Below are 26165 nucleotides of genomic sequence, written 5' to 3'. Positions count from 1 at the left end.
GAGCAATTATTCTGTCTTGCTGGTTCTCTTTTTCCTTAAAAGGAGAGGAAGATGCTTTTCTCCTCGTCCCAAGCACTTACATCTTCTGAACGCCCTATACTGTGCTGCTTTGGAAGACTGCGTGTGAGTAAATGATAACTGTTTAGGAATGCTCAGGCCGATTTTTGTCTGAACTTACCAGTCGTGACAAGCCTCCCTTCATTCATCAAGGTATCTCATCTGCACACTGATGTAAACGTTTATTTTGGGGGTTGTACACAATACACTAGTCCTCCCAGGCTGCCTTTGCACAGAAATATATTCTTTATCCGAGTTCCCTGACTTTTTCTCTTTTCTTTTTGCATTTGTGTTAGCATCATTCTATAATATTAGCATGGTCCCTGTCTCTGAATACCATGGGGAATTATTTAAAAAAAAAAAAAGCAAAGGAAATAGGAAAATCAAGAGATGTGGCACTGTAGAGGTGATTTTCCGCTTCATTGAAATGACTGGATATGAATCGGAACTGTAACACAGCTGTAACTGACATAAGTAGGAACTTTTACACTGGACAAAGAGGACTTCATATAAACAGTCAGTATCAAAATTTTCCATGAATGTATTTCAGGGAAAGGGTGGTCAGAAAATGGTGTGTAAGAGAAAATGAGGTTGGTTCCGGTTATAATTTCTCCCTTTGTCGTAAGTAACCGAAAATAGATATTTCCATTATAACACCATCAAAACTGGTGGTCATCCAGTTCTTTTTTTTACCATGTTGAATTATTTTCAATATGCTACTAAGAAACTTTTCTCAAAAGTAGGACCTAAAGGGTTATATACTCTTCCTATTCTAATACATCTTGTACTATTAAAACATCATTTGCATAGATGAAAAGTCAGGTCTTAATTTCGTAAAAAGCAAATTTCTTCCTTTTAATAATTCAGTCGATAAACAGGAGATTCTTCCCCCCCCCATAAGTTGCTCTAGCATAGTTTCTATATCCTATAAGGACAAAGTTCTAGTTTTAGAAATAGATGAAGGCATCTTTCTAAATGGTGAAAACTTGTCTAGATGCACACAGGTGGCAGACACAAGGCCCACCGGCTGAATCCAGCCCTCCACCTTGTGTTATCTCTGGCCCGGCACCTTGTTTCTACCCAGTGGCAGCACTGAGCTCCTTGCCCCTAGTTAAGGAGGAGTTACATTTACACGGTCCTAAAATTACATTTGGCCCTTCAAGGCAACCTGGGGCTGATGTGGTCCTCAGTGAAAGTGAGTTTTGACACCCCCAACTATAATTTAGGAAGGTGCATTATTGGCAAATTCAGGGCAATATTACCAGGTAGTTCATACATTCATAAAACTACTTAATCACAGGATGATTCCTAATTGGTAAGTCGTAAATGCAGAAAAATGATCAATCCTAAAAGAAATCACAATTGTTGACTAGCCAGATGATACTAAGCCCAAAAGCCACAAAAGGAAACATTGATCTACATTTAAAAAAATAACATTTCTGCTTCAACAAAGAATGGGGTACATGCATTTTCCCCCCTATTTCTCCCTCTAAGTAAAACTAGAAACCCTGGACATTATATGTAAGACAAATGGAAAGGCAGACCTGTTGGAGACCTCACTCTCGAGGCAGTGGTATTTGGGTTGTTTTCAGTTTTCTTTGGCCTCCTATGTCCCAGTCTTGGTGCTGAAGAAGCCGGCAACATCCAAACAGCTACAAGATAGAAATACGTCCTGACAAACTCCTGCCGCTCTGTTCCCTTGCCCTGTGGATTTCAGACTCAAGACTAAACCATCAACTGGTGCCTACATTTCTGGTCTGCCCCCAGCCTGCCCTTTGACAAATTTTGGGCTTGCCAGCCTCCACAGTGGCATGAACCAATTCCTTAAAAGAAATTGCTTTCTCTCTATGCGCATAACTGGCTGGTTCTGTTGCTCTGAAGAACCCTGACAGAGATCAGTGTCCTAGTTTGGGGGCGCTTAACAAATTACTACAGACTAAGGCGGCCTGTACAGCAAACATGTGTTTCTCACAGTTGTGCAGGCCAGAAGTCAGACAGCGCCAGCACTGTCCGTTCTTGGTGAGTGCAGAGGGCTGACCAGGAGGGCCTCTTCCTGGTTTGCAGAGGGCTGCCTTACTGTCTTATTACAAGGGTGCTAATCCCATTCCTGAGGGTTTCACCCTCATGACCACAGGCCTTACCCCCAAGTGCCATCTCACTGGGAATTAGATTGCAACAAATAAATTTGGGTGTGGGGGTGGACACAAACATTTAGTCTGTGACGACAGGTATAACCCGTAAGGAGCATCATTGCTCCTGGGATAGAATAACAGTATTAGCGAAAATGTAGTATTAAGCATTTACTTTGACAGAGCCACTCTACCTAATGCTTTATGTACATTATCTAACTTAATCCTTGAGGGTCCATAAGATAGCCACAATTATTATTTTAAGGAATAGGAAATTAAGGCCTAGAGAAGCTAACTAACTTGTCCAAGTAATGTGGCCAGTGAGTGGAAGAGCTCAGCTGGGTCTCTCCAACCCCAGAGCCCCAGCTTGGAGCCACCACCCTGGGAGACCTTTATATCAGCGTTCTTGTTTCCTGGTCATGACATCTGGGGGATCCTGAAATAAATATGTTTTCACATAAGCCAATGTCAGTGGATCTCTTGTTTAAAACAAATTATTGAAAGCACGCTCTCAATGGTGTGTTGCATTTGGGTAAAGTTTTAGGTTACATAGTAAGGATTATGTCTTCTCTGTTTTGTGTTTCTCCCCAAATGGTCTTACTACTGTGTTTTTTAATCTCACTTAGTAGCCTTTCATTATTGAGTAAAAACATTCAGTATTGAGTGAAGTTTAAAGCAAATCTTTTAATACAATGGAACATTTCTATTAGTTTTCTCAAAGGGAGATTAAGTAAAGTTTCCTGGCCATATTTTTATAATTGGGAGACATTCTTCAACATTTTCAGTGACTGTAGGCTTAAAAATACCAGACTGCACAATCTTTTACTTCCCTTTTAGTGATTAACCTGATTATAATACCCCATCCTCATTATAGTCCAATTAAAAATTAATACTTTTTATGCAACGTAATTTGAATATACATTTCCGTGTGAAATGGATTGTTGCTATACCCAGTCAATATGATTGTTTGGTGGGTCTGATACACTCAGCTCATGATAAGTAGCTTGGATCAAACTATTACTTGATGGTCCATTGTCAGGCTCTCAGCTCCAGAATGAATGCAGTAGCATGCCAAGAACTAATTGAACAGTGACTACTCAGCTCTCTGCTGCTGATGGGGTGTCCTTATTCAGAAACCCTTGACGACTGGACTATGACTCTCAGAGCTTGCCAGAGACTTCACAAGGCAACCTTACCTTCAACAGATATTTCTAGCACCACGGATTATGCTGGGTTACTGCTGTGCTTACCTGTATAACCAGTTATCCCCAAAACTTATGAGCTTGAAGCACCAATAAGCATTATCTCAAATAGCTTCCACAGGCCAGAAATACAGGAGCAGCTTAACTGGGTGGTTCTGGCTTGGGGTTTCTCAACAGGGTGCGTGAAGCTTTCAGTTATCTGAGTCTTCAGTTGGGTCTGGAGGATGACCTGCAACTCACATGGTTGTTGGCAGAAGGCCTCAGTCCCTCACTGGCTTTGGGAAGGAGACCTCAGTTCCTTACCACGTGGACCTCTCCAGAGGACTCTGCTGAAGTGTCCTCATATCATGGCAGCTGGCTTCCTGAAGAGTAAGTGGTCCAGGAGAGAGAGCAGGGGAAAACTCTGATTCTATGACCTAATCTTGGAAGCCACACAACATCACTTTCACCTTGATATCTGCCATGCACCCACATCAATGCCAAGTTCTTCTTTCTCATATTCTCTCTCTCTCAGCTATAACTTTCTGCCAGGGACCATACCTGAACTGCAGACTCTAGCTGTACACACCGGTAAAGGTTGATTACAGATTATCAGTAACAGTCCACCACTCCCTCTAGGGCTTTCCTCTCTCACCTGTTTTGATTCCAGTCCCACTTCTACAGTACAGGGTGGACAAAAGTAGGTTTGCCATTCTGAGTACACAAAATGCAGGGTTTATTCTTGTGTTGTTATTTATGAATTATTGTGTTATTTTCCATAAAAACTGTAAACCTACTTTTGCCACACCCTGTATGTCTATGTAACAGTGTGATGGTTCTGAGCACCATCAGAGAAGGGGATGTCACCCTGTTTTTTTTTATAAACTTGTGATCTAGCTCTTTACATTAGCTGCAGGAAAGCAGCAATGTGTTTGCATTACCATAACTGTCCAGTTTTGTGTCTCAGTACCAAGCTACTGCTGGAAGCTTTTTTGGCTTCTCTTTCCTCTAGCTGTACCCTTCTGGCCAGACTAAGCTCAGATATTGGCCTGCCTACAAATGACAAATGCCTCCAACACAGTAGAGTAGATTAATAAATTGTGCTATTCATACAATGGGATACTACACAGCAAGGAGAACAGCAGGATTACTGCTATTAGCAAAAACATGGGTGAACTGAGTACAAATAATTCAACTTCTATGATTCCATGTATATGCCTTTCAAAACAGACATAATATACAGTTTAGAAATCAGGACAGTGATTACTTTTGAAGTGTGGGTACTAACAAGTAATAGGACTGGTGACAAGAATGAAGAAACTTTCAGAGTGCAGGCAACAGGTTCCGTTCCTTGGTCCAGAATGCCGGTTTCACAAACATTCATTGTTGGAAAATTTGTTGAGCTGAGCAATGATCATTTATATATATTCCTATACACATGTTTTACTTCAACAAAAACCTAACATAAAATGTAGGAATTATTTCCCTGGTTGGGAGGCTTGGTTCGAGTGTCATCCCATACACCAAGGAATGGGGTTTCAGTTCCTGGTCAGCGCCTGTACGGGAGGCAACTGATCAATGTTTCTCACATTGATGTCTGTCTCTCTCTCCTCCTCCTCTCTATAAAATCAGTTTTTAAAAATGTCCTCAATTTCTGGCCAAGATGGAAGTGTAGGTGGAAACACTGTGCCGCTTCCCACAACTAAGTTTAAAGACAGTGAAGTTTTAGTGACAAAAATGCAGCCAAAACAGTGAAAATTGAACTGTATGGAAGTCCAACAACAACAAACCACTCAGCCAGACCGGTAAGAGGGGTGAAGTCAGTATCGGAGCGGGGTCAGGTTGAAAAATCTTTCGGTTTGACTGACCCAGGACTGTAGGTGGCGACAGCTGTTGGCGGATCCCAGGTGTAGGGTGGTGACGGGTGGGCCCAGTGAGGGTGCAGGGCGGCTGGCTGGCTGTGGTCACACATTCGCATGCAGATAAACCAAGCAAAGGAGCGAACAGTGAGACAGACCGCTCAGGCTGGGGCCCCAGTGACGGGAATTAGAGCCTGAAAGCACCAACTGGAAAGACTTTCTTGGGGTCGAGGAGCCGGGAGAGGCTCCCAGGCCCACAGAGATTTCGTTGGAGAGACCCACAGGGTCCTGGACAGTACACTGGCCCACACACCCAGTAACCAGCACCAGAGGGGCCCAATTTGCTTGTGGGAAGCCACAAAAGGGACAGAAATCTGAGAGAGAGCAGAGCAGAGCAAAGCACCATTTTTTTCCCTTTTTGACCCTGCCCCCACATACAGCATCACAACCCAGCAACTGGGTCGCCCGGCCCTGACAAACACCTAAGGCTCCGCCCCTCATACATAACAGGTGCGAACAGACCAAACATTATGACTCAAGAAGAACTCAAAGCCCCAGAGCCTATAATTCTAAGTGACCAAGAAATAGCCAACCTTTCAGAAGCACAGTTCAAAATACTGGTGATCGTGATGCTCACAGAATTGGTTGATTTTAGCCACAAATTAGAGGAACATATGAAAGCTAAACTGATTGAAATGAAGGGAGATGTCCAGGAAACCAATAGTGATGGAAAGGAAGCTGGGACTCAAATCAAGGGAGTGGACCAGAAGGAAGCAAAAAAACAACCAAACAGAAAAGAAGGAAGAAACGAGAATTCAAAAAAAATGAGAGGCTTAGGAACCTCTAGGACATCTTTAAACGTTCCAACATCCGAATTATAGGGGTACCAGAAAGGGAAGAGGAACAGCCACAGGTGGAAAACTTATTTGAACTAATAATAAAGGAGAACTTCCCCAGTCTGGCAAAGGAAATAGACTTCCAGGAAATCCAGGAAGCTCAGAGTCCCAAAGAAGTCTGATCCAAGAAGGAACACACCAAGGCACATCATAATTATATTAGCCAAGATTCAAATGAAGGAGAGAATTCTAGAAGCAGCAAGAGATAAGGGGACAGTCACATACAAAGGAGTTCCCATCAGACTGTCAGCGGATTTCTCAAAAGAGACCTTACGGGCAAGAAGGGGCTGGAAAGAGTATTCCAAGTCATGAAATCCAAAGACCTACATCCAAGATTGCTCTATCCAGCAAAGCTTTCATTTAGAATGGAAGGGCAGATAAAGTGCTTCTCAGATAAGGTCAAATTCAAGGAGTTCATCATCACCAAGCCCTTATTATATGAAATGTTAAAGGGACTTATCTAAGAAAAATAAGATAAAAAATATAAACAGTGAAAGGACAGCAAACTCACAGTTATTAACAACCACACCTAAAACAAAAGCAAACTAAGAGGACAGATTGGGAGTGGAAACATAGAAATGGAGATCACATGGAGGGTTAGCAATAGGGGAGTGGGAGGAGGAGAAGTGGGGAGAAGGTACAGAGAATAAGTAGCATAGACAGTAGGTAGAAAATAGACAGGGGGGAAGGCAGGAATGCTATGGGAAATACAGAATCTAAAGAACTTGTGACACATGGCCATGAACAAAGGGGGGAATGGTGGGGGAGGGGTGTGCAGGGTGGAGGGGAGTGAAGGGGGGAATGGGACAACTGTAATGGCATAATCAATAAAATATATTTTTAAAAATGTCCTCAGATGAAGTTTAAAAAAGTAGAAATTATTTTTCATTATTGATATTTCTGTTTATATTGAAATGTTTCAAATAATATCATAACAAATAAACAACTTGCTAAACCACAGGGAAGTTTAATATACAACTGAAAACCACTAAGATTCCTAGAACTACCAGGGGTTATCTCAGTGTAATCGTGAGCATTTGAGCCGGTTCTGTGCCTTTCTCTTCAAGGTATCTTTCCTCTCGTGTTGGAACTGTGTCCCAGTTCAGAGAGGTAAAAGCCATCACTGATCTCTTCATGGACCTGACAAATACAGCATCTTCTGGGTTGTCAAACACAGTTCTGCAAAAAGGGCAATTGTGTCAGAAAAAATAAATTAGACCAAAATTAATTTTTAATTTAGATGTAGCAATGCCACATTTTTCTATGAGATTGATAGTAGAGTACCACTCACAAATTTTGGACTCTACTGACAAATGACTTTCAGGAGAAGTAATTCTATTTTCATCATCTAGAGTGTTTTCTTAATGATAGAGTTTTTGACTAAATTTGGGGTCAGCTATTACAGTCTAGGTCTCACATATTTATACCTTCATGTATTAAAACCGGTGTTAAATGAAATGATTAAAATATTTCTAGATCTCATATTCGCATTAGGATCTTACATACACTCATCGTGGAGTTATTTTCTACATTATGTCATGATCTCAAGGCTCATGCTCATATTTTCTGTAAATGTGCTTGGGGATGACATTTTTCAACACTGGCTCTAAAAACCATTCCTAAATTCAAAATTAAAAGAGAGTAATGGTTTTTCAATTCATCCATATTCATGAACTTGAAATGTTTTTCATAGTTTAATGAAGTATTTGCTTTTGAAAATGTAAATTCCAGTGCATCTAAAATGATAAAAATCGCTCTCACTGGGCGTATTTACAGGAACAGCAAACAAGCAAGATGAAGACCCTCATTTGTGGTAGCTAATAACTCTTAATTTTTTAATGCATCAAGTCACACTTTTACTTTTTTAGGTTATAATAATATTAAAATTTAAATGTGTCAAAAATGAATAAGTAACTTGAACTCATTTATCACAAAAAGACATAGCAATTTTTTTCTCTCTATTGAAGAGTTACTCATTTTTATAAGTCATTACAGCCTACTTTGGGAAATGAAAATAATTTAGGGGCTCAGTGCAATTATGAAATAATTTGATAATAAGTGTAAAGTTAAAAAATCACTTACTTGTCTACATTATTCGCAAATGCAAAATCTAAAAAAAATACATTTTTAAATTAGTATCTTTCAAATGTTGATGTAGCATTTTAAAACGATGAGACAAGCTGTGAAGGAACAGTCTAGAGCAAAGCTTTCTGGGTTTTGAGCATGTGTTTAGATGAATCGTTCGATCCATGAAAAAAGTCTTGATACCAAACCCCAAACTGAAATTTTCTCTTAGATATAGTACCTTAGGTTTGTTTTAGATTTTGAGGCAGATCTTCAAATACAATACACATATGAAAATGCTCAGAACAGAATGCTTAATCAATTTGATTACCGATGAAATCCACATTGGAATTTTTATAGTTGAGATACTGAGTCTCGTTCAGAAACTGACTTTTTTTTTAAAAGGCAGGCACATGTAGCTATAAATGGAATAATAGACCAAATGAGGAGAAATACAAGAAGTAGTTTAAACCATTTGGATTCTTGGCATAAGCTTCAAAGCACTGGAATAAACAAATCCTAGATCACAAGAATCTACATCTTCCCTAGCTTTGGAGCTCAAAGGCTAGTCCTCCAAGCTTGGATTTCTTAAGATATCTCGCAGAGACCATCATTGCCGTGTTTATTCCTCTTCAGGAGGCCTGGTGCCAGACTGGAGGAGGAATGCAGAAGCACCTGTTGGGCCACCAAAGCCCTGAGTGTGAGCTCTTGCTAATCCGTAAGCAGCAGGGAGCACTCAGCCTTGGCCTTAAGAGAGAGGAGCTGATGGCATCCTTCCCTTCACAAGTGGCCGACTCAAGTCTCCCACAGATTGGAGAGTTGAAGCAAATTAATGTCCAAAATAAAACTTTTACTTACTAACAGAGATGGTGTTCAAACCCAGAGGAATCTGATCTCAAAGCTTGTGCTCTTGCCTCTACACTAGTGGTTTTCTGGTTCAAATATGCAAAGATCACGTGAAAGTCTTGCTAAAACACAACTTTCTGGGTCTGGCCCTCAAGTGTCTAATTTAGTATATCTCCTTTGGGGCGAGAACTTGTATTTGTGACAAATATATATGAGTGCTGCTGCTGGTTTGGGGGTCACCCTCTGAGGACCACTGCTCTTCACTGGGCTCTTCTGCACCCAGAACAAGCCCTCCAGGCATTGCTTCTATTCCATGGGACATCCCAGAATAAGGAACATGTTATATGACACTGTCTAAGACAATCATACAAATTCCACATTATTATACCTGGCCTGGGCTCTTCAGAAAGTCATGGGAATAGTTTGAGAATCTATTCTAAACTAAAAGAGATTAAAGAACTGTAACAGCCAAATGAAATTACGAATCTTGACTGGGTTCTGGTTTGAAAAAGTAGCTATGGAAGCCATCTTGGAGTAACTGGGAAAATTTGAGCATGAATTACATATTCAATAATATAAATGTTATTTTTCTTGGGTGTGATAATGGCACTGTGGCTTTATAGGAGAATGTCATTTTTAAATTTACAGGCCAAATTATTTAGGAGGGAAGTTTCATGATGTCTGCTACCGAAAAATTAAATGGTTCAGCAATACTTTCATGTTTTCCAGTTTAAATAAGGCAACATCTCAGTGAAGGGTGGTGAATATGGCAGAACATTATTATCAAATATACACGGGCATATAGAGGTGTTTATTATTCTTTCAACTTCTTCTGTGTCAGAAAAATTTTACAATGAAAAGTTAAGAAAAAGTCCTGATTTTGCTGTAATTTTTTTCTCTTGCTCTGTCTTGAATAATAGTTTAGCTGGTTGTAAAATTCTTGGCTGACTTTTCCTTTTCCTTAGCATTTTAAAGATATTAGACCACCGTTTTCTGACTTCCATAACTGCAGTTGGGAAGTTTGTTGTGAATCTATAAATTATTCTTTTGCAGGTAAATTTATATTTCCTAACTACTTTAAAACCATTTTGCCTTTGGTGTGGATTTTTGTTGTTATCAGTCTTTTATGTCTTTGGATTGATTTTGTCTGGTGAATCTAAGGATTTATAGCATTTACCAAATTTTGAAAATTCCCAGCTGTTACTACTTCAAACATCATCTGCTGCCCAATTTCTCTATTTTTTTCCCTTCCGGATTACTAAACCTGCACTGAACCTTATCGCTCTAATATCTCCTTATGGCAATAGCTAATTCATATTTTCCGTATCTTGCTTTCCCTATTTTGCATTCTGGGTAATTTCTTTAAAAGTATTTTTCAATTTAATATTTTTCCTTTCATTTCCAGAAAATCTGTTCTAGGATGTATTTTTATTTTCAACTGTATGTTTGCACAGTGTCACAAGGAAAAGGCTTTTGTATCTTTTTAAATCCCTCTTTGTGACGCCTGATGGTGCAGCTACCACCTTATAGCCACAAAACACACTAAGAACAGTGGAACAAAAGAGATGTGTAGTCTTCAACAGTAATGACGTCAACGAACTTTACACTAACCCTGGAACCCTACCTTTGTACTTCTTTACTATGTGAGAAACATAAACCTCTATTTTTAAGCCACTGAGGCTGGATTTCTATGGCATAAAAGAAAATAATTTCAAAATAATTTCAATTAATGAGACATGTGAATATGTTTAACTTATAGTTGCATATAATGACCAAAATATTCACAGTGCTTATTTCTGGGTGGAGAAATTGTAGATGATCTTTATTTCTTCTGAATATGTTTTCCATATTATCAAGAACTTAGAGTCTTAATTGGTGAAACTGTCCAGTGATGTTGGTATGATAACAACTGTAGCTTATTTACTGATCCCTTTACACTATACTAAATACCAGGGTAGACTTCAATGTAATATCTCACTATTATCACATTACCTCATTTAATTTAATATATATAAATGGAGATGAGAATTGCATATTACTTTAATTTGACTAATAAAATTAGAGGATATTTATTTCACTGTATAGGTACTTAGCTTATTACAAATTGCAGTTATTATTAAATTACTCAGAAGTTTGAGAAACTATAATTTCATTTTTTCTTTTTCCAAAATACCTGAAGGGACTCTCTGGGATGGTTTTTGCTTAAATGGTGATTTAGGATCCCATGAGGCATCTATTTTTCCTCTGAATGCTATTGATTGAACAATATGAGCCTTTTTATGGTTAAAAATCGTAATCATTGATCTTCTTTCTTTTTCTGTAACTTCTGATAAATGCAAAAAGTAATGTTATTACATAGCACTATAAATAGATAGGCAGAGTAATTCAAAAGAGAATTGAACATCTTAAAAAATATACTTATCTGATTCGTGGTATATGTGAACACCCTGTCCAGACTAATTTGTGAAGCGCTATCACAGTTATTCCCATAACCTTACAAGTGCCCAATATATGCCCCTCAGGTCACAGGCATGGGACATCCTAATGTCTCCCAGGCTCTTTCTAACACATTACCATGGGTGACTGAAATCACAACTAATGCCCTCAAGGCTGTGAGGAAGAGGTGGCATAAACATAAGATTTTGATATATCCTCATTAAGAAGGCACTCAATAATTAAGAATGTTCAAACTTAGATATCGAAAGGTAAGTAGATAGATGGATAATAAAACAGACCTCAAAAATATAAAATATAATGCACTGTTTTTGTAGCTTACATGAATCTGACATACTAGTTTATCTACAATGTCTAAAGATATATATTTGTAAAGAAGTTATCATTGACTCTACATTTTTAATACGTATTTACATAATTTCAAAGACTATGCTTTTTGGAACTGAAATCAACCTTAAGAGATTTAGTCCAATTCTCACATTTGTGAAGTAAGAAACCAAGGCACCAGGGGGTAAATGATTTTGGCATTCAGCACATTAGTGTCTAAATCAGAATGTGGAGACTGTCTCCCACTCAATTAGATGACCTTTCAAGACAGTGGTCAAGAGGCATACATTCCTAAAGCAGGGCAAATTTCAGACAGCAAACATTTCAATAACAAGTTTAAAACTTTCATTTACACAAACATTATTTTCAAAGATGTTCAACCTTTTTAAACCACTGAATTATAAGACTGCCTCTCAAATATTTCTCTGCAAGAAAAAGTGTCCTTACGGTTTCGGTCAAGCAACTCCACTCCCGGAAGATGGTAGATGATATACAAACGATAGAGGTTATATTGGCAAAAGGGGTTTTGGTAGAGACCTGCAAAGAAAGAATCCAAACTAAGAGGTCAGGCTTCAAAATCAGTTTCATTGATCACTTGACACAATATGGAAAACTGCAGGATCCATGGGAAACGTAAGGACAGGGAAAGCTCTGCTCCACAGACCAAGCCAACAGCCTCAGCAAACCTCTACTCATTCAGAGCAGCGCTCACTCTCCTTGCCTGTCAAGTGCATTCGTTCAACAAATATTTTAAGTGCTCAGAGTCTCCTAAGAACTGTGCTACATGCTAGCGACATATCATTGACCAAAATCTGCCACAAATGAGGAAAACTTAACATGTCCGCAAGTTAATTAGCAAAACTAGGTATCAGCTCTCTGGGGGTCTTGCTGCAGTTGTTTATCAAACTGTGTGTTCATTTGGTTCTCTTCTCCCGATCTCAAAGGTCACACGATATCCATGTAGAGATGGGCAGAGAGGCAATGCACTGTCCCAGTACAGATTCCTTTCTCCATTTTATACCACTGCACCTAGTTCAGAATGCGTAAATGGCAACAGCACCTTCAGAACTCAGCGGAAGCCGAACTTGAGCAGGAACAGATGTGGCACCTTGCCTACCTGTGGCCAGGTGCATGAGGCTCAGATTTTCTGTGCACAGGTGCTGGGATGCCTAAGGCACCACGCTGGCTAACACGGTGGCTGGAGGTGAGGGGCATGTGGGTGTAGAAGAGGTCCTGACACTTTTGGCGTCCCATCCCTTAGGCATCAGCATGTGAGACATTTTTTAGTCTTCAACTAGAAGTTGTGAGGGTTTTATTTTCATGGAAAAGGTAAAGTATTTTCTCTAGTATTCTTTAGGTAATATTAAACAGGGTTTTGTTTTTCAATACAATATGAAATAAAACCTTTATGATTTCCAGTTGGATATCTTTAGCTATTGGACTTGGCCTACATGCAATTTCTTGAAAATACTTCTGGAAAATATATCTAGTGAGGACCACTAGATGGCAGTAGCAGAAAGAGCTCCAGCTATTATACAACTGCGTTACTCTTGCAGCAATGAGGCTCTTTCAATGCACATGTCAAATTTAACAGTACTGCTGTAGCATTTGGCAATTTATAAAATACAAATAGGCTTGATAAAATCATGAAAGTATTAAGAATTAGAAGCTGCCCCCCAAAAAAACTGATTAACATTTATAAAAAACAGTTGGCAACCTAGGGGTAGAGAATATGCTTAAACAACAACAAAATATTTAGATAAAAACTGAAAAAGTTAATCATCTAGTTGTTTCCTCTGTAGGTAATAAAATGTTCTAATATTTCTTGTATAAACACAAACTTTTCTGAATAAAATCATTATATGTAGCTATTCTTTGTGGAAAACATGAGTTTTACAGGGACTTAAAGAAGGCAATGAAGATGTCTGGTGCATCCCAAACACAAGTTTTGACTGAGGAAAGAGATAAAAGAAAATGTAGAGCCAGGAGCAACAACAAAAAAAAGCTAACAGAAAGAAAATGTGTATGCATTTGGGGTTAATGAGAGGAAAAATGAAATGCATAGTTTTCAAGATGTCTTAAGTGAGGGCAAAGCTGGTTTGAATTTTAATTTTAAAAGAGGAGGCATCTGAAATGGTAAATAAGTGTGACTACAGGACAGGGAATAAAAGGATGTATATTAAGCCAGTAGTGAGGACAGATTTAAAAAGATCCAGAAGGATCACGCATTGTAGTTTGAGCCAGGGAGAGAAGAGTAAAGGACAACCTTCAAGGATATAAAAGAAAAACACAACTGTTTTTCAGGAGAGTTTGGGAGGGAGAAAAAGTCACATATTCTTTTGTGCCAAAGTCTGCTCTGGTTCCTGTCTTGGAGAGTCACAGCTGAAACCTCACAACCCTATCATTCATTACAGCAGGTGAGACCAGAGTCTGCCTCCACATGCAATGTTAACGGAAAACGTGCCAACAGCTTTCAGTGACGCTTCTTGGCATGCCCTTGATAGTCTCTTTTCCCTCTCAGAACATCACTATATAATTTCTTTTCTTGGCTTTTTCTTCTAGTGTTTAATAATGTCTTTATGTGAGTAAAAAATAAAGTCTAGCTCCAGATTTGGGTTGACTGCTATTACATTAGTTATGAAGAATATGTTTCAATCCTAAAAAGCCATTGTGCTTATTATAGTTCAACATTCATCTCGTTGTAAAGTAAAATCTAAGTGACAGCAAGTCTGAAAACTGTGCTCACCACTTGCCTAAATTAACTTAAAAATAAACAAAATTAAATAATTTGAAAGGCATTTAATCTTTATCATTATTCACTTTTTCCTTAGCTCTTAAATTTTAGAAGGAACCAGCCCAGGCAAGATAGAAGCATAGGCAGATATACTTTGTCTCTTTGCACAACCAAAAGAAATACAACCACACACTTAAAAAAGAAAAAAACAACCAGAACTGCCATAAAATCAAACTGTATGGAAGTCCAACCACCAAGGAGTTAAAGAAGAAACATTCATCCAGACCAGTAGAAGGGGCGAAGATGGGCAGCTGGGGTGAGGAGGACTCAAAGCAAGGTGGCACCTGGGGGACTGGATGAGCAAGGCAGCTGCTGGGGGAGCCATACTTGCATGTGGATAAACCAGGAGGAAAAACTGGGGAGTAAGACAGACCATGCAATCCAGGGTTCCAGTGTGGGACATAAGGCCTCAAAACCTCTGGCTATAAAAATCCGTGGGGGTTGTGGCAGCAGGAGAAACTCCCAGTCTCATAGGAGAGTTTGTTGGAGAGACCCATGGGGTACTAGAGTATACACATCCACCCCCCTCCCTGGATCAGCATCAGAAGGGCCAAATTTGTTTATGGGCAGTGGGGGAAGTGACTGAAAGTGGCAGAGAGCCAAGGGAGTGGCATTGTTCCCCCTCTGGCCACTCCTGCACATACAGTGCCACAATGCAGCCATGTGGGTTGCCCCACCCTGGAGAATACCTAAGGCTCTGCCCCTTACTATGTAACAGGTGCATGGACACACACAAAAATATGGCCTCAAAATAGATCAAAAATAGATCAAATATATCAAAACTCCAAAAGTAGAACTAAGCAATGAAGAAATAGCCAACCTATCAGATGCAGAGTTCAAAATATTGGTAATCAGGATGTTCACAGAATTCATTGAGTATGGTTGCAAAGTAGAGGAAGAAGTGAAGCCTATGCAAAGTGAAATAAAGAGAAATGTACAGGGAACCATCAGTGATGAGAAGGAAATAGGGACTCATATCAATTATTTGGACTAGTAGGAAGAAATAAACATTCAATCAGAACAGAATGAAGAAACAAGAATTCAAAATGATGAGAGGCTTGGGAAACTCTGGGACATCTTTACAATGTTCCAACATCTGACTCAGATGGGTGCCAGAAGGAGAAGAGGAAGAGCAAGAAATTGAAAACTTAGTTGAAAAAATAATGAAGGAGAACTTCCCTAACCTGGCAAAGGAAATAGACTTTCAGGAAGTCTAGGAAGCTCAGAGACTCCCAAAGAAGTTGGACCTAAAGAGGAACACACCAAAGCATATCCTAATTATATTACCCAAGATTAAAGATAAGGAGAGAATCTTAGAAGCGGCAAGAGAAAAGGAGATGGTTACTTACAACGGAGTTCCCATAAGATTATCAGCTGAATTCTCAAAAGAAACCTTACAGGCAAGAAGGGGCTGGAAAGAAGTATTCAAAGTCATGAAAGGCAAGGACCTCCATCCAACATTACTCTATCCAGCAAAGCTTTCATTTAGAATGAATGGAAGGGCAGACAAAGTGCTTCTCAGATAAGACAAAGTGTAAGGAGTTCATCATCACCAAGCCCTTATTATATGAAATGTTAAAGTGACTTATCTAAGAAAAAGATAAAAATATGAACAGTAAAATGACTCACAACTATCAAAAACTGAACCTAAAAAAAAAGCAAAAACAAACTAAAATCTTGGTCTAACAGGAACAGAATCACAGGAATGAAGATCACATGGAGGGTTATCAGTGGGGAGGGGGAGAGGGGAGAATGGGGGAGAAGGTACAGGGAATAAGGAGCATAAATGGTAGGTACGAAATAGACAGGGGGACGTTAAGAATAGTACAGAATATGTAGAAGCCAATGAACTTAAATTTAGACCCATGGACATGAACTAAGGTGGGGAATGCTAGTGAAAGGGAGGGTGCAGCACAGAGGGGGGTAAAGGGGAGGGAAAAATGGGACAACTGTAATAGCATAGCCAATAAAATATACTTAAAAATAATTTAGAAGGAAGCAATCTTATTTTTAACTCTTTTTTTCTCCTATACTATTAAGCATTTTACATTTGAGATTTATGAGTTTTGGATTGATGCTACTAAAATTACCATAAATTAAGTCTTTAAGATATGAAACCGGTTTCCTGTGTCTGAAAGTTCTGAAAGCCTTCCAATGATGTATGGGGTACATTCCTTTAGAAACTATGAAGCACAATTGCTTACACTTTCACTTTTAATAGGTTAATACTATTTAATCCACCTTCCCTCTAGGCTACTTACAGAGTACACCTCAGTGGCGCCAGCACTGTCTTGCTTATCTTAATTTGGGATTCTGAGTCTGAGCAATTTACATTCACCAAAAAATATATCAAAATGTCTCTACTACCATACTACACACACTTGACTTACATGAGTCACACGTGTGAATCTACTTAGTATTGAAACAGAAGAAAAAAAATAGTCATCTAAATTGGCTTCAGTTAATTTATTTAAACTTTTAAAGCAATATTTAAAGTCATAATTTAAATGAACCTGAATGTTTTTACGACCACCATTGAAGAAAGTTGATGTAATTAATAATGTGCCAATATATCCATTCTGATACATGGGAAAATTATATAGAGAAGCTACAGTTAGTTATATTGTGTGCCCATTTATACAGAACAGACTGTGGAAGGAAGTGCAGACATGAATGATCAGACATTAAGGTTCTGGTTCAAGGTTACTTAGTAAGGTCAGCACCTCCTGAAATCTCAGTATCTTATTTTAACAAAATTTGTGGGCCACTGCATACCGCTAAACCAGGGCATGAACAGAGAAGAGTGGTCAGAATTGTTGGAAACCGCTCTGACTGGTTTCAGGAGTTGTAACTGTCCCCTATGGCTAAGGCTGAGTGACCTCTGGAATTAGAGCCACTAAGGAGACAAAGCTTGTCTCTGCTTTACCCTCTGCCCCTGATGCTTGGTCTGTTAGTCAGAGATGGATACGGGGCAACCGAAACCAGACATGATCACTTGGGAGGCCATCATGGAAGGACTTGGGGGGGCTGCAACAAAGAGGGAGTGATGGACCCTCACCCCCTGGCTATTCTGACATAGCCTGAGTCCTCATTTCTGTCTGGGAGAAGCACTTCCTGGCTCTAATCCACTTAACCCTAAAACCTATGATGAGGGAGGTGGTGCAGCCCCTTGACAGCTAGAGTGGGATCTGGGGTAATAGGGCCTAAGAAAGAGTTCCTAAAAGTCCTGTGAAGCCTGCTTTGCTAAAAGTGCTTTCATTTATATGATAAGGGTCCGAGCAGGAAATGAGTATGGCTCCCAAAATTTCTGCAACCCCCTTTCCTGATAGACACTGACTCAGACTAAGCCCTCAGATTTCTTTGAAATGTTATCTACCATTTGATCCTTACCACCTGTATTCCTGTGTATTACAACCCAATAAAAGCTGTTGAGGAAGGGGCTCTAGGCCTTTCTCCTCTGAGAGATTGGCCACCTCTCCTCCCCAAGCAGATCATGTGTTGGTAGTTTCACTTTCATCCGTGGCACATGGGGGAACTTGCTGGCAAAGTTGCTTCCACAGAGAATATTCTCTTCTTCAGAACAAACAGCAGTGAAAGACCCAGCTGGCTCTTTTGATTAGGGGATTGTTCTATTTTATGGTCCCACCTTGAAAGACATTTCAGGTAAAGAAGCCCAAATGAAGAGACCACTGAGATCATGGTCCCGCCCTGGCCTCTCAGCTTCCCCCTCCACTCCCTGGCTGTTTGCCTTCAGCAATGGACTATGGCCCAATGAGAACTGGTAGAAATGCTTAAGAGCATTTATTTATTTTCTGTAGAAAATAAAGACCCTCTATTGAAATGGGCACCCGCCATATCCAATGGTAATCCTTACAGCTCTGCTAAGAAGTCTTAAAAATTATGGAATGTAGGAGTCTAAGTATACTTTCCAATAGTAAAGCTAATGAAACAGAAAATTTGAAATGTGGAGACCAGAAGTTTAGAAGCAGGAAAGTGTCAAGTATTTTGGTGGTGGTGGTGGTGTTTTTCCCCCTGTGTGCTGGGAAAAAAGGCAGGGGGCAGAAGGTTAGTGAATGCCATCAGCCAGGAAGGATGTGTTTGACAAGTGTAGATCCTGGCAGAGAAAGAGTTTGGAGATGTGAAGGCTAGAGGAAAATGGAGCTGGAGAAAGGGGGAGTGGAGAGGTAGGCCGCCTGGAGAGAAGAGAGGGGGCCCTCCTGACTTAGCCTGGGAGTCAGGAATTCCAGTTTCCAGAACCTCACACTCTGCGGCTGGTGTTAGGCCTCCCTGAAGCTCCCAGGCGTGTCTCCGGGGCAGTGTCTTGGCAACTCTCCTCACACATGCCGCGCCAGTGGAGAGTGCCTGCTGAAGTGGGTTAGAGGTTTACCTCCAGGCAACTTTCTCACTCTCTGAAGAACTTGCAATTGAAGTGGAATAATAATAACACTTGAGCACTGCATATGGTTTTACAGCTTGAACAGACAAACACTTTACCATTTTAAAATACATGAATTTCTCATTCTAGTTAATGAGCAGAATCTAATGTGTGATTGCAAATGAGGCTCAGAGAAACCCATTTGTATTTGCTATACTGCACAAATGCCATTAGTAGTTTAGTAAATGCAAACGTTTTCCCATAATATTTATTTATTTATATTGTTCAATAGTTGTCCCAATTTTCCCCTGTTGCTCTCCTCTGCCCCGCCCACCCTCCCTCCCATTTCTCCCCCCTCAGTCCGTCCCCACCGTGTTGCCCATTACCATGGGTCCTTTATGCATGCTCCTCGACTAGGCCCTTCTCCTCCTTTCCCGCTTTCCCGCTTTCCCTCTTCCACCTCCCCTCTAGTCACTGTCAGTTGTTCCTTCACACTGATGAGAAGGGTCATCATTAACAAATCAACAAACAACAAGTGCTGGCAAGGTTGTGGGGAAAAGGGAACCCTAGTGCATTGTTGGTGGGATGCAGACAGGTGCAGCCACTGTGGAAACAGTATGGAATGTCCTCAGAAAGTGAAAAATGGAATTGATTTTTGATCCAATGATCCCACTGCTGGGATTATACCCTAAGAATCCTGAAACACCAATTCAAAAGAACTATGTACCCCAATGTTCATAGCAGCACAATTTACAATAGACAAGTGTGGGAAGCAACCCAAGTGCCCATCAGTAAATGAATGGATCAAAAAACTACAGTACATTTATACAATGAAATTCTATGCAGCAAAGAGAAAGAAGCTCCTACCCTTTGCAACAACATGGATAGGACTGGAGAGCATTATCCTGAGTGAAATAAGCCAGGGGGTGAGGGACAAATACTATATGATCTCACCTTTAACTGGAACATAATCAACAAAAGAAAAAAGCAAACAAAATATAACCAGAGACACTGAAATTAAGAACAATCAAACAATAGCCAGAGGGGAGCAGGGAGGGGACAGTGGGGAGAAGGGTTTTCAGGAACTACTATAAAGGACACATGGCAAAAACCAAGGGGGGGTGGTGGAAGCAAGGGAGGGAGGTGGGATTGGCTGGGGTGGTGGGGAGCAGTGGGGAGTAATGCAGACAACTGTAATTGAACAACAATAAAGTAATTTAAAAAATTCAGTAGATATGACAGATTAACATTGAAAATATATGAAAACTGTAATCACTATCAATGTATTGACCTGATGAGAACCTCCAGCATCAATACCAGTTTACCCATATAAAAATACTGTCTCAGGCAATTCTGAGAAATGAATACAAAATGGATAGGAAAAAATCCACTTCATGACATTGTATAAAGAAGTTTCCAAACTCTACTGATAACCCGCTCTTTGACCTAAGTATCTTTTTCCTTAGCACACCTAGAGCCATTTGTCTGGCACTGAGACTGTGTACGTGTACGGGTTTATCCACCCTTTAATCCTATAATGAGAGTTAGGAACCATGCATTATTTATTTTTCTAATCTATCTCATACTTTCTTCCAAAACTGAGGCCAGTTCTTTGTTGGGTGTGGTTCACTATTCATGAATAAAGTTTATAGTTTATCCAATTAAAAACATAAATAAGCCCTGGCTGGTGTAGCTCAGTGGATTGAGTGCAGGCCTGCGAACCAAACAACTGCATTTCGATTCCCAGTCAGGGCACATGCCTGGGTTGCAGGCCAGTTCCCAGCAGGGGACACACGAGATGCAACTATACATTGATATTTCTCTCCTTCTCTCCTTTCCTTCCCTTCTAAAGATAAATAAAATCTTTAAAAAAGAAAAAAAACATAAATAAAATTTACTTTTTTTGGTGTCAGCTTCATTATTATAATTCACATACCACACGATTCATCCACTTCAAGTGTACAATTCATGGTTTTTAGTATACTCACAGAGTTGGACAACCATCACTGCAGTCAACTTTATAGTACTTTCATCACCCCGAGAAGAAACCCTTGTTCGTCAGCTGTACTCCCCAGTCCCTTGACCCCTAGCCCTGGGGTAAGACGGATCTACTTAACGTAGTTACCTCTCAGTATTGCTCTCTTGATACATGTGCCTGTTCTGGGTGTGTCATATAAATGGAATCATATCATAGTTGCTGAAACTTACTTCTGAGCTTAAACTAAAACCACAGATTTAAACATAAATCAATCATCGTCATCACTTTTGTCATTTTCATTCGGCATGTTATATCATCCCACAAAATTCTTTCTACCTATTGTTCTTTTCAAAAGGAATCGATCTAGTCTTGTTTTCAGAAATATCGAAGTATTTTAGTTATTGATCCAATTTAAATGAAAAAAAAATAAAGCCCTGTGCTTTACTACTTTAACCCATGGCCGTGTAAAAGTGCAAATGAGTACTCAGGGTCTTCAGATTCAGCATCCCCTTTAACTCCTTCACGGTTGCATCGATGTTCGTTAACTCATTGTGGTGCAGCAGCAGGATATGCAACGAAGGCAAGAAACGCAGGCCTAAAAGAAGTTTTCACAGGATTTTAAACTTTTTTTTAATGCTGACTAAACATGCTAACTAAACAAAAGCAAAGAATACACTACAGTTGGTGAAATGAAGAATTACCAATAATATTGTGAATGATCATTAAGAATAGAAGAAAGCATAAGAATTCAATTAATGGAGCATAATGTGGGACTATAGAGTCCATTTCTTTTCAGTGTTATTGTTTCACGGAGTTTTTCCTGTAGCAATGATTTTTTGTTTGATTTTAGAAGGGTTACTTTATTCATTCTTTTTTGCTTTGTTCTGTTTTGCCAATGTTACTTAAACTTACAATGCCAACTAACGGGAACAATTACTCACTGAATTCAATACCTCTCCTCAAATTGCTCAACTAATTTTCTTTACACCATACAAAGCCAAATATTAATATCATTTTTGTTGACTCTACATTGAAAGTATTCCCACATTTTTAACATAAGTGAAAGTGGGTTGCGCCTTTGTAATACCCACATTGCAGTTTAACTGGCAAAAATTTCTTTCTTCATGGTACATGAAATTATGGTAGATCTTAAAATTATGACACTTTGATCCTATGATACATAATATTAAAAAATGTTTTGTTTTATATCTCTTTATATTTCATGATCATAGTGTACTTTTATACACAGTTTGAAATTGTCAGTTTAGAGATTTTTACATATGTAAAATTAATTCAGAGTGAAAGAACTTGACTGGTAAATATTATAGCCAGGCCCTGGCTGGTGTAGCTCAGTGTATTGAACATGGGCCTGTGAAGCAAAGAGTCACCAGTTCGATTCCTAGTCAGGGCACATGCCTGGGTTGCAGGCCAGGTCCCCAATAGGGGGCACATGACAGGCAAGCACACAATGATGTTTCTCTCCTATTCTTTCTCTTTCCCTTCCCCTCTCTCTAAAACTAAATAAATATTTAAAAAAATTATAGCCGGTAAAAACATTAAGACTACTTATAAAGTTGTTACATTTATGAATGTCCCCCAATACTGTTAAATTTGTGTCCACAGTATCTAGTTTATATGCAACTATGCAGTAGAATAGCAAAATTGCTACTAAAAGAAGAGTCACTTTTTATTTCTCCCTTTTATTCCCCTCTGCCCTGTACCACCCCCCTGCCAGCATCCTGAGCACTGCCCCCACCTTTAGTTCATGTCCATAGGTGGTACATATAAGTTCTTTGGCTCCTCCATTTTTTATACCATTCTTAACCTCCCCCTGTCTATTTACGTTCTTATCTCCTGTACCTTTCCCCCATTCTCCCTCCTCCTCCTCCTCCCTACTGATAACCCTCCATGTGATCTCCATTTCTGTGATTCTGTTCCTGTTCTAGTTGTCTGCTTAGTTTGTTTTTGTTTTAGGTTCAGTTGTTGATAGTTGTGAGTTTGCTGTCATTTCAGTGTTCGTATTTTTGATCGTCTTCTTTCTCTTAGATAAGTCACTTTAACATTTCATATAATAAGGGCTCGGTGATTATGGGCTCCTTTGATTCATTTATTTTTTAATATCATGACACAAGATGAGATTGCATTAAAACTGTATCAAAAGCACATTTCTTAAAATGAAATATACATAAGAACATTCAAAAACAATAGATTCCATCACATATTTTCAACAGAGATGTTAAAACAGATTTTTGTATGTCATTATTAATTACCTAGTTAACTGTTATTAATTGAAAACGCAATCAACAGGAAAAATGTAGACATACCTTCTATTTCAATTATTGCATTATTGTTTAGATACAGTTCTGTCAGACAGTAGTTTCTAGTCAGAAATGTTATTCCATGTAGCTGAAAGTGAGAGTGGGAGAATAATTCGCTTTCTACAATAATTACATACATATACCTATAAAAATTATAATAAGACCAGAAGAGTTTGATGTTTGCTTTTACTTTTCATTATGTGTAACCTTTTGGGGTGGGCTATGAATTTACATCTGGATTGTCTTGGAGGACAGTGTGGTAAAAAGGATGTTTCCTGCTAACTTAATATAAACCCATCTCACCACACGGTGACCAAACCCCCTTGCATGGTTTACCAAGAGTCTGTAATAGGGGAAAAGGGTAAAACAGGGGAAAAGGGTAAACATAGGGTAAACATAGGGGAAAAGGGCAAAAGGGCCTTCACCTTTTGCTCCACCATTTCACACAAATCTTCTCCTTATGGGCTCATTAGGTCTGACTTCCACACATCAACTCATTCACCACCACATATTATGAATCAACCACTTAGCACTCTCTCTGTAGAAATATATCCACAAGATTATAAATTAATGTTGTATGTATTAAAGCTTATCATGGGAACTGTTATTAACAGTTAACTGGAACTCTTTCGGCCTTCGTGGGACTGATCCAGATAGAAAGGCACCAACTTAACCGATTTAGTGAGGATTTATTGGCATTTTACTATGTCCTCTCATATCTCAAAAAGACTTCTGGGGGGGAAACTTTTAAAAATGACTTTTCTTTACTTTTTAAGTGTTTACATCATTTACAAATTTTGAATCTATAAAAGGCATGTGTGCTATTCATTTCATCACGTTACAAATTCACCTGCCTCAAACTGCGTCAGCACCCATGCAGGAGGAATAGCAATAACGTCCTCACAACTCGGTGAAGTTGTGAGAGGAGCCATGCTCCCCCCGCCAGGAGAACCCACTCAGGGCCAGGAGGAGCGGTTCCCAGTTGACTTCCTAATCCTTTCTATTTTTCCTACCAGCCTCCCGACAGCCCTCACTACCTTCCGTCCTCCTTACTGCTCTCTGATCTAAGTGCAGCTGTACCCAGAGATACGAAATGGCAGAGGAGTCAGTGGAAGCTGCACAAACCTCCTCCCAGGACCAAACTGGAATTATAACTAAATGGCAGAGAAACCATCCTGAACAACCAACTGCACATTGCTGGAGAGAAGCCTTATAACCAAGGGCAGACAGAAGAAACCACTGCATCACAACATGACTGGTAGGGAGTGCAAAGGAGGCACAAGAGGGCTGGCTGGGCTCCCATAGGAAGCAGCTGAAGTTCCAGAGGGACAGTTCGGCAGCTGGGGATTGCCCTTGAGAAGTGTGGGGTCTAAACCCCAAGCTGGGCTCCCCAGTCTGCAGCACCAGAGCTGGGAAAGGAACCCAGATAACAACACCCAGCTGTGAAAAGCAGCAGGGGACAGCTGGGGATGCAGAAAATGCCATTTGCAGTCACTTATCCTGGGCTCCAGCAGAGGGAGGGCAGAGTGGACTAGAGCTGTGTGAGCAGAGTCTGGGGCTGGCGGCCCTGGGGAGAGAACTGAAGGAACAGCTGCCAGGATTCCTGTGCTCAGTCATTCCTCATACTGCAGAGTCTGTCTTTCTCAGGCAGAGCACTCCCCTCCAAGTGGCATCAGCCTGAGGGGAAGCAATAGCCCTGCCCACAGGAATCACTCTGCCCCACACTGTAGAGCTTAAGCCAGGCTGCTGAGGGCCACTTGAGGCTATATCAGTGATCAAGTTTACTAAGGCACACCTCTGGGAGCTCTGACACTCCCCTGGGCCAGTGCTGGTAAAAGCTGTCTTTGGTGCACAGCCTGGTCCTTTCTGCAAACCAACAGGGCCAGAAGAGGGAGCAACAAGCTATGGATCACTGATAGCTCCAAACAGGGTGCCCAGGGCCAGTCATAGGCAGTGTCTCACATAGGCTTGCACCAGAGTCTTTGCAGATCTACCTAATACATAGAAACAAACACAGAGGCAGCCAAAATGAGAAGTCAAAGAACAGGCTCCAAATGAAAGAACAAGAGAATCCTGCAGAAGAACTAAATAGGAGGCAAGCAATTTTTCAGATAGAGAGTTTAGAGCAATGATTATAAGGATATTCAATAGTATGAAAAAAGAAATAGAAACCATAAAAAACCAGTCAGAAATAAAGAATGTAATATTGGAAATAAATAATACAATGGAAAGAATGAACAGTAGCTTAGATGAAGCAGAATATTGAATAAACAATTGGGAGACAAGATAGAAAAAAAACCACCCAAGTGGAAGCATATACTGTGTTCATGGGTAGGAAGAATTAACATCATTAAAATGTTCATACTACCCAAAGCAATCTATAAATTCAACACAATTCCTATCAAAATTCCAATGTCATATTTCACAGAACTAGAACAAATATTTCAAGAATTTATACAGAACCATAAAAGGCCTTATATAGCAACAGCAATCCTGAGAAAAAAGAACAAAGTTGGAGGAATCATGCTACCTGATATCAAACAATACTATAAACGCATAGTAATCAAAACAGCATAGTACTGGCATTAAAACAGATATGTAGGTCAATGGAACAGAATAGAAACCCCAGAAATAAACTCATAACTTAATGGCCAATTAATATTCAACATAGGAAGCAAGCACATGCAATGGACTATAGATAGTTTATTCAATAAATGGTATTGGGAAAATTGGACAGATACATGCAGAAAAATGAAACTAGACTGCCTTATTTTACCCCATACAAGAATAAGTTCAAAATGAATTAAAGACTTCAATATTAGATCCAAAACCATAAAAATCCTATGTGGGGGCAACTCTGCCCACAAAGTCCCCCTGTCTGCCACGG

At 39.7% G+C, this 26165-nt stretch overlaps 1 protein-coding gene across 1 annotated transcript in view; it reads right to left on the bottom strand.

Annotated features, from left to right (window-relative positions):
- Positions 1-7010: 7010 nt before the first annotated feature.
- The window catches only part of LRRC72 (leucine rich repeat containing 72), a 38873-nt gene continuing 19718 nt past the window's right edge, over positions 7011-26165 (bottom strand). The window contains exons 5-10 of the mRNA XM_037056247.1: positions 23285-23366; positions 21445-21555; positions 12261-12350; positions 11206-11358; positions 8205-8232; positions 7011-7301 (exon numbers count right to left, since the gene is read on the bottom strand). Of these exons, the coding sequence (XP_036912142.1) occupies positions 7136-7301; positions 8205-8232; positions 11206-11358; positions 12261-12350; positions 21445-21555; positions 23285-23366 (630 nt within the window). The 3' untranslated portion in view covers positions 7011-7135. The remainder of the gene's footprint in view (positions 7302-8204; positions 8233-11205; positions 11359-12260; positions 12351-21444; positions 21556-23284; positions 23367-26165) is intronic.

Source organism: Sturnira hondurensis, unplaced genomic scaffold (genome assembly GCF_014824575.4).
Source record: "Sturnira hondurensis isolate 20B ecotype Veracruz unplaced genomic scaffold, ASM1482457v3 Scaffold0008897, whole genome shotgun sequence".
Lineage (NCBI taxonomy): Eukaryota > Metazoa > Chordata > Mammalia > Chiroptera > Phyllostomidae > Sturnira > Sturnira hondurensis.
The sequence above is the reverse complement of the archived record's forward strand: the minus strand, read 5'-3'. Positions and strand labels throughout refer to the sequence as shown.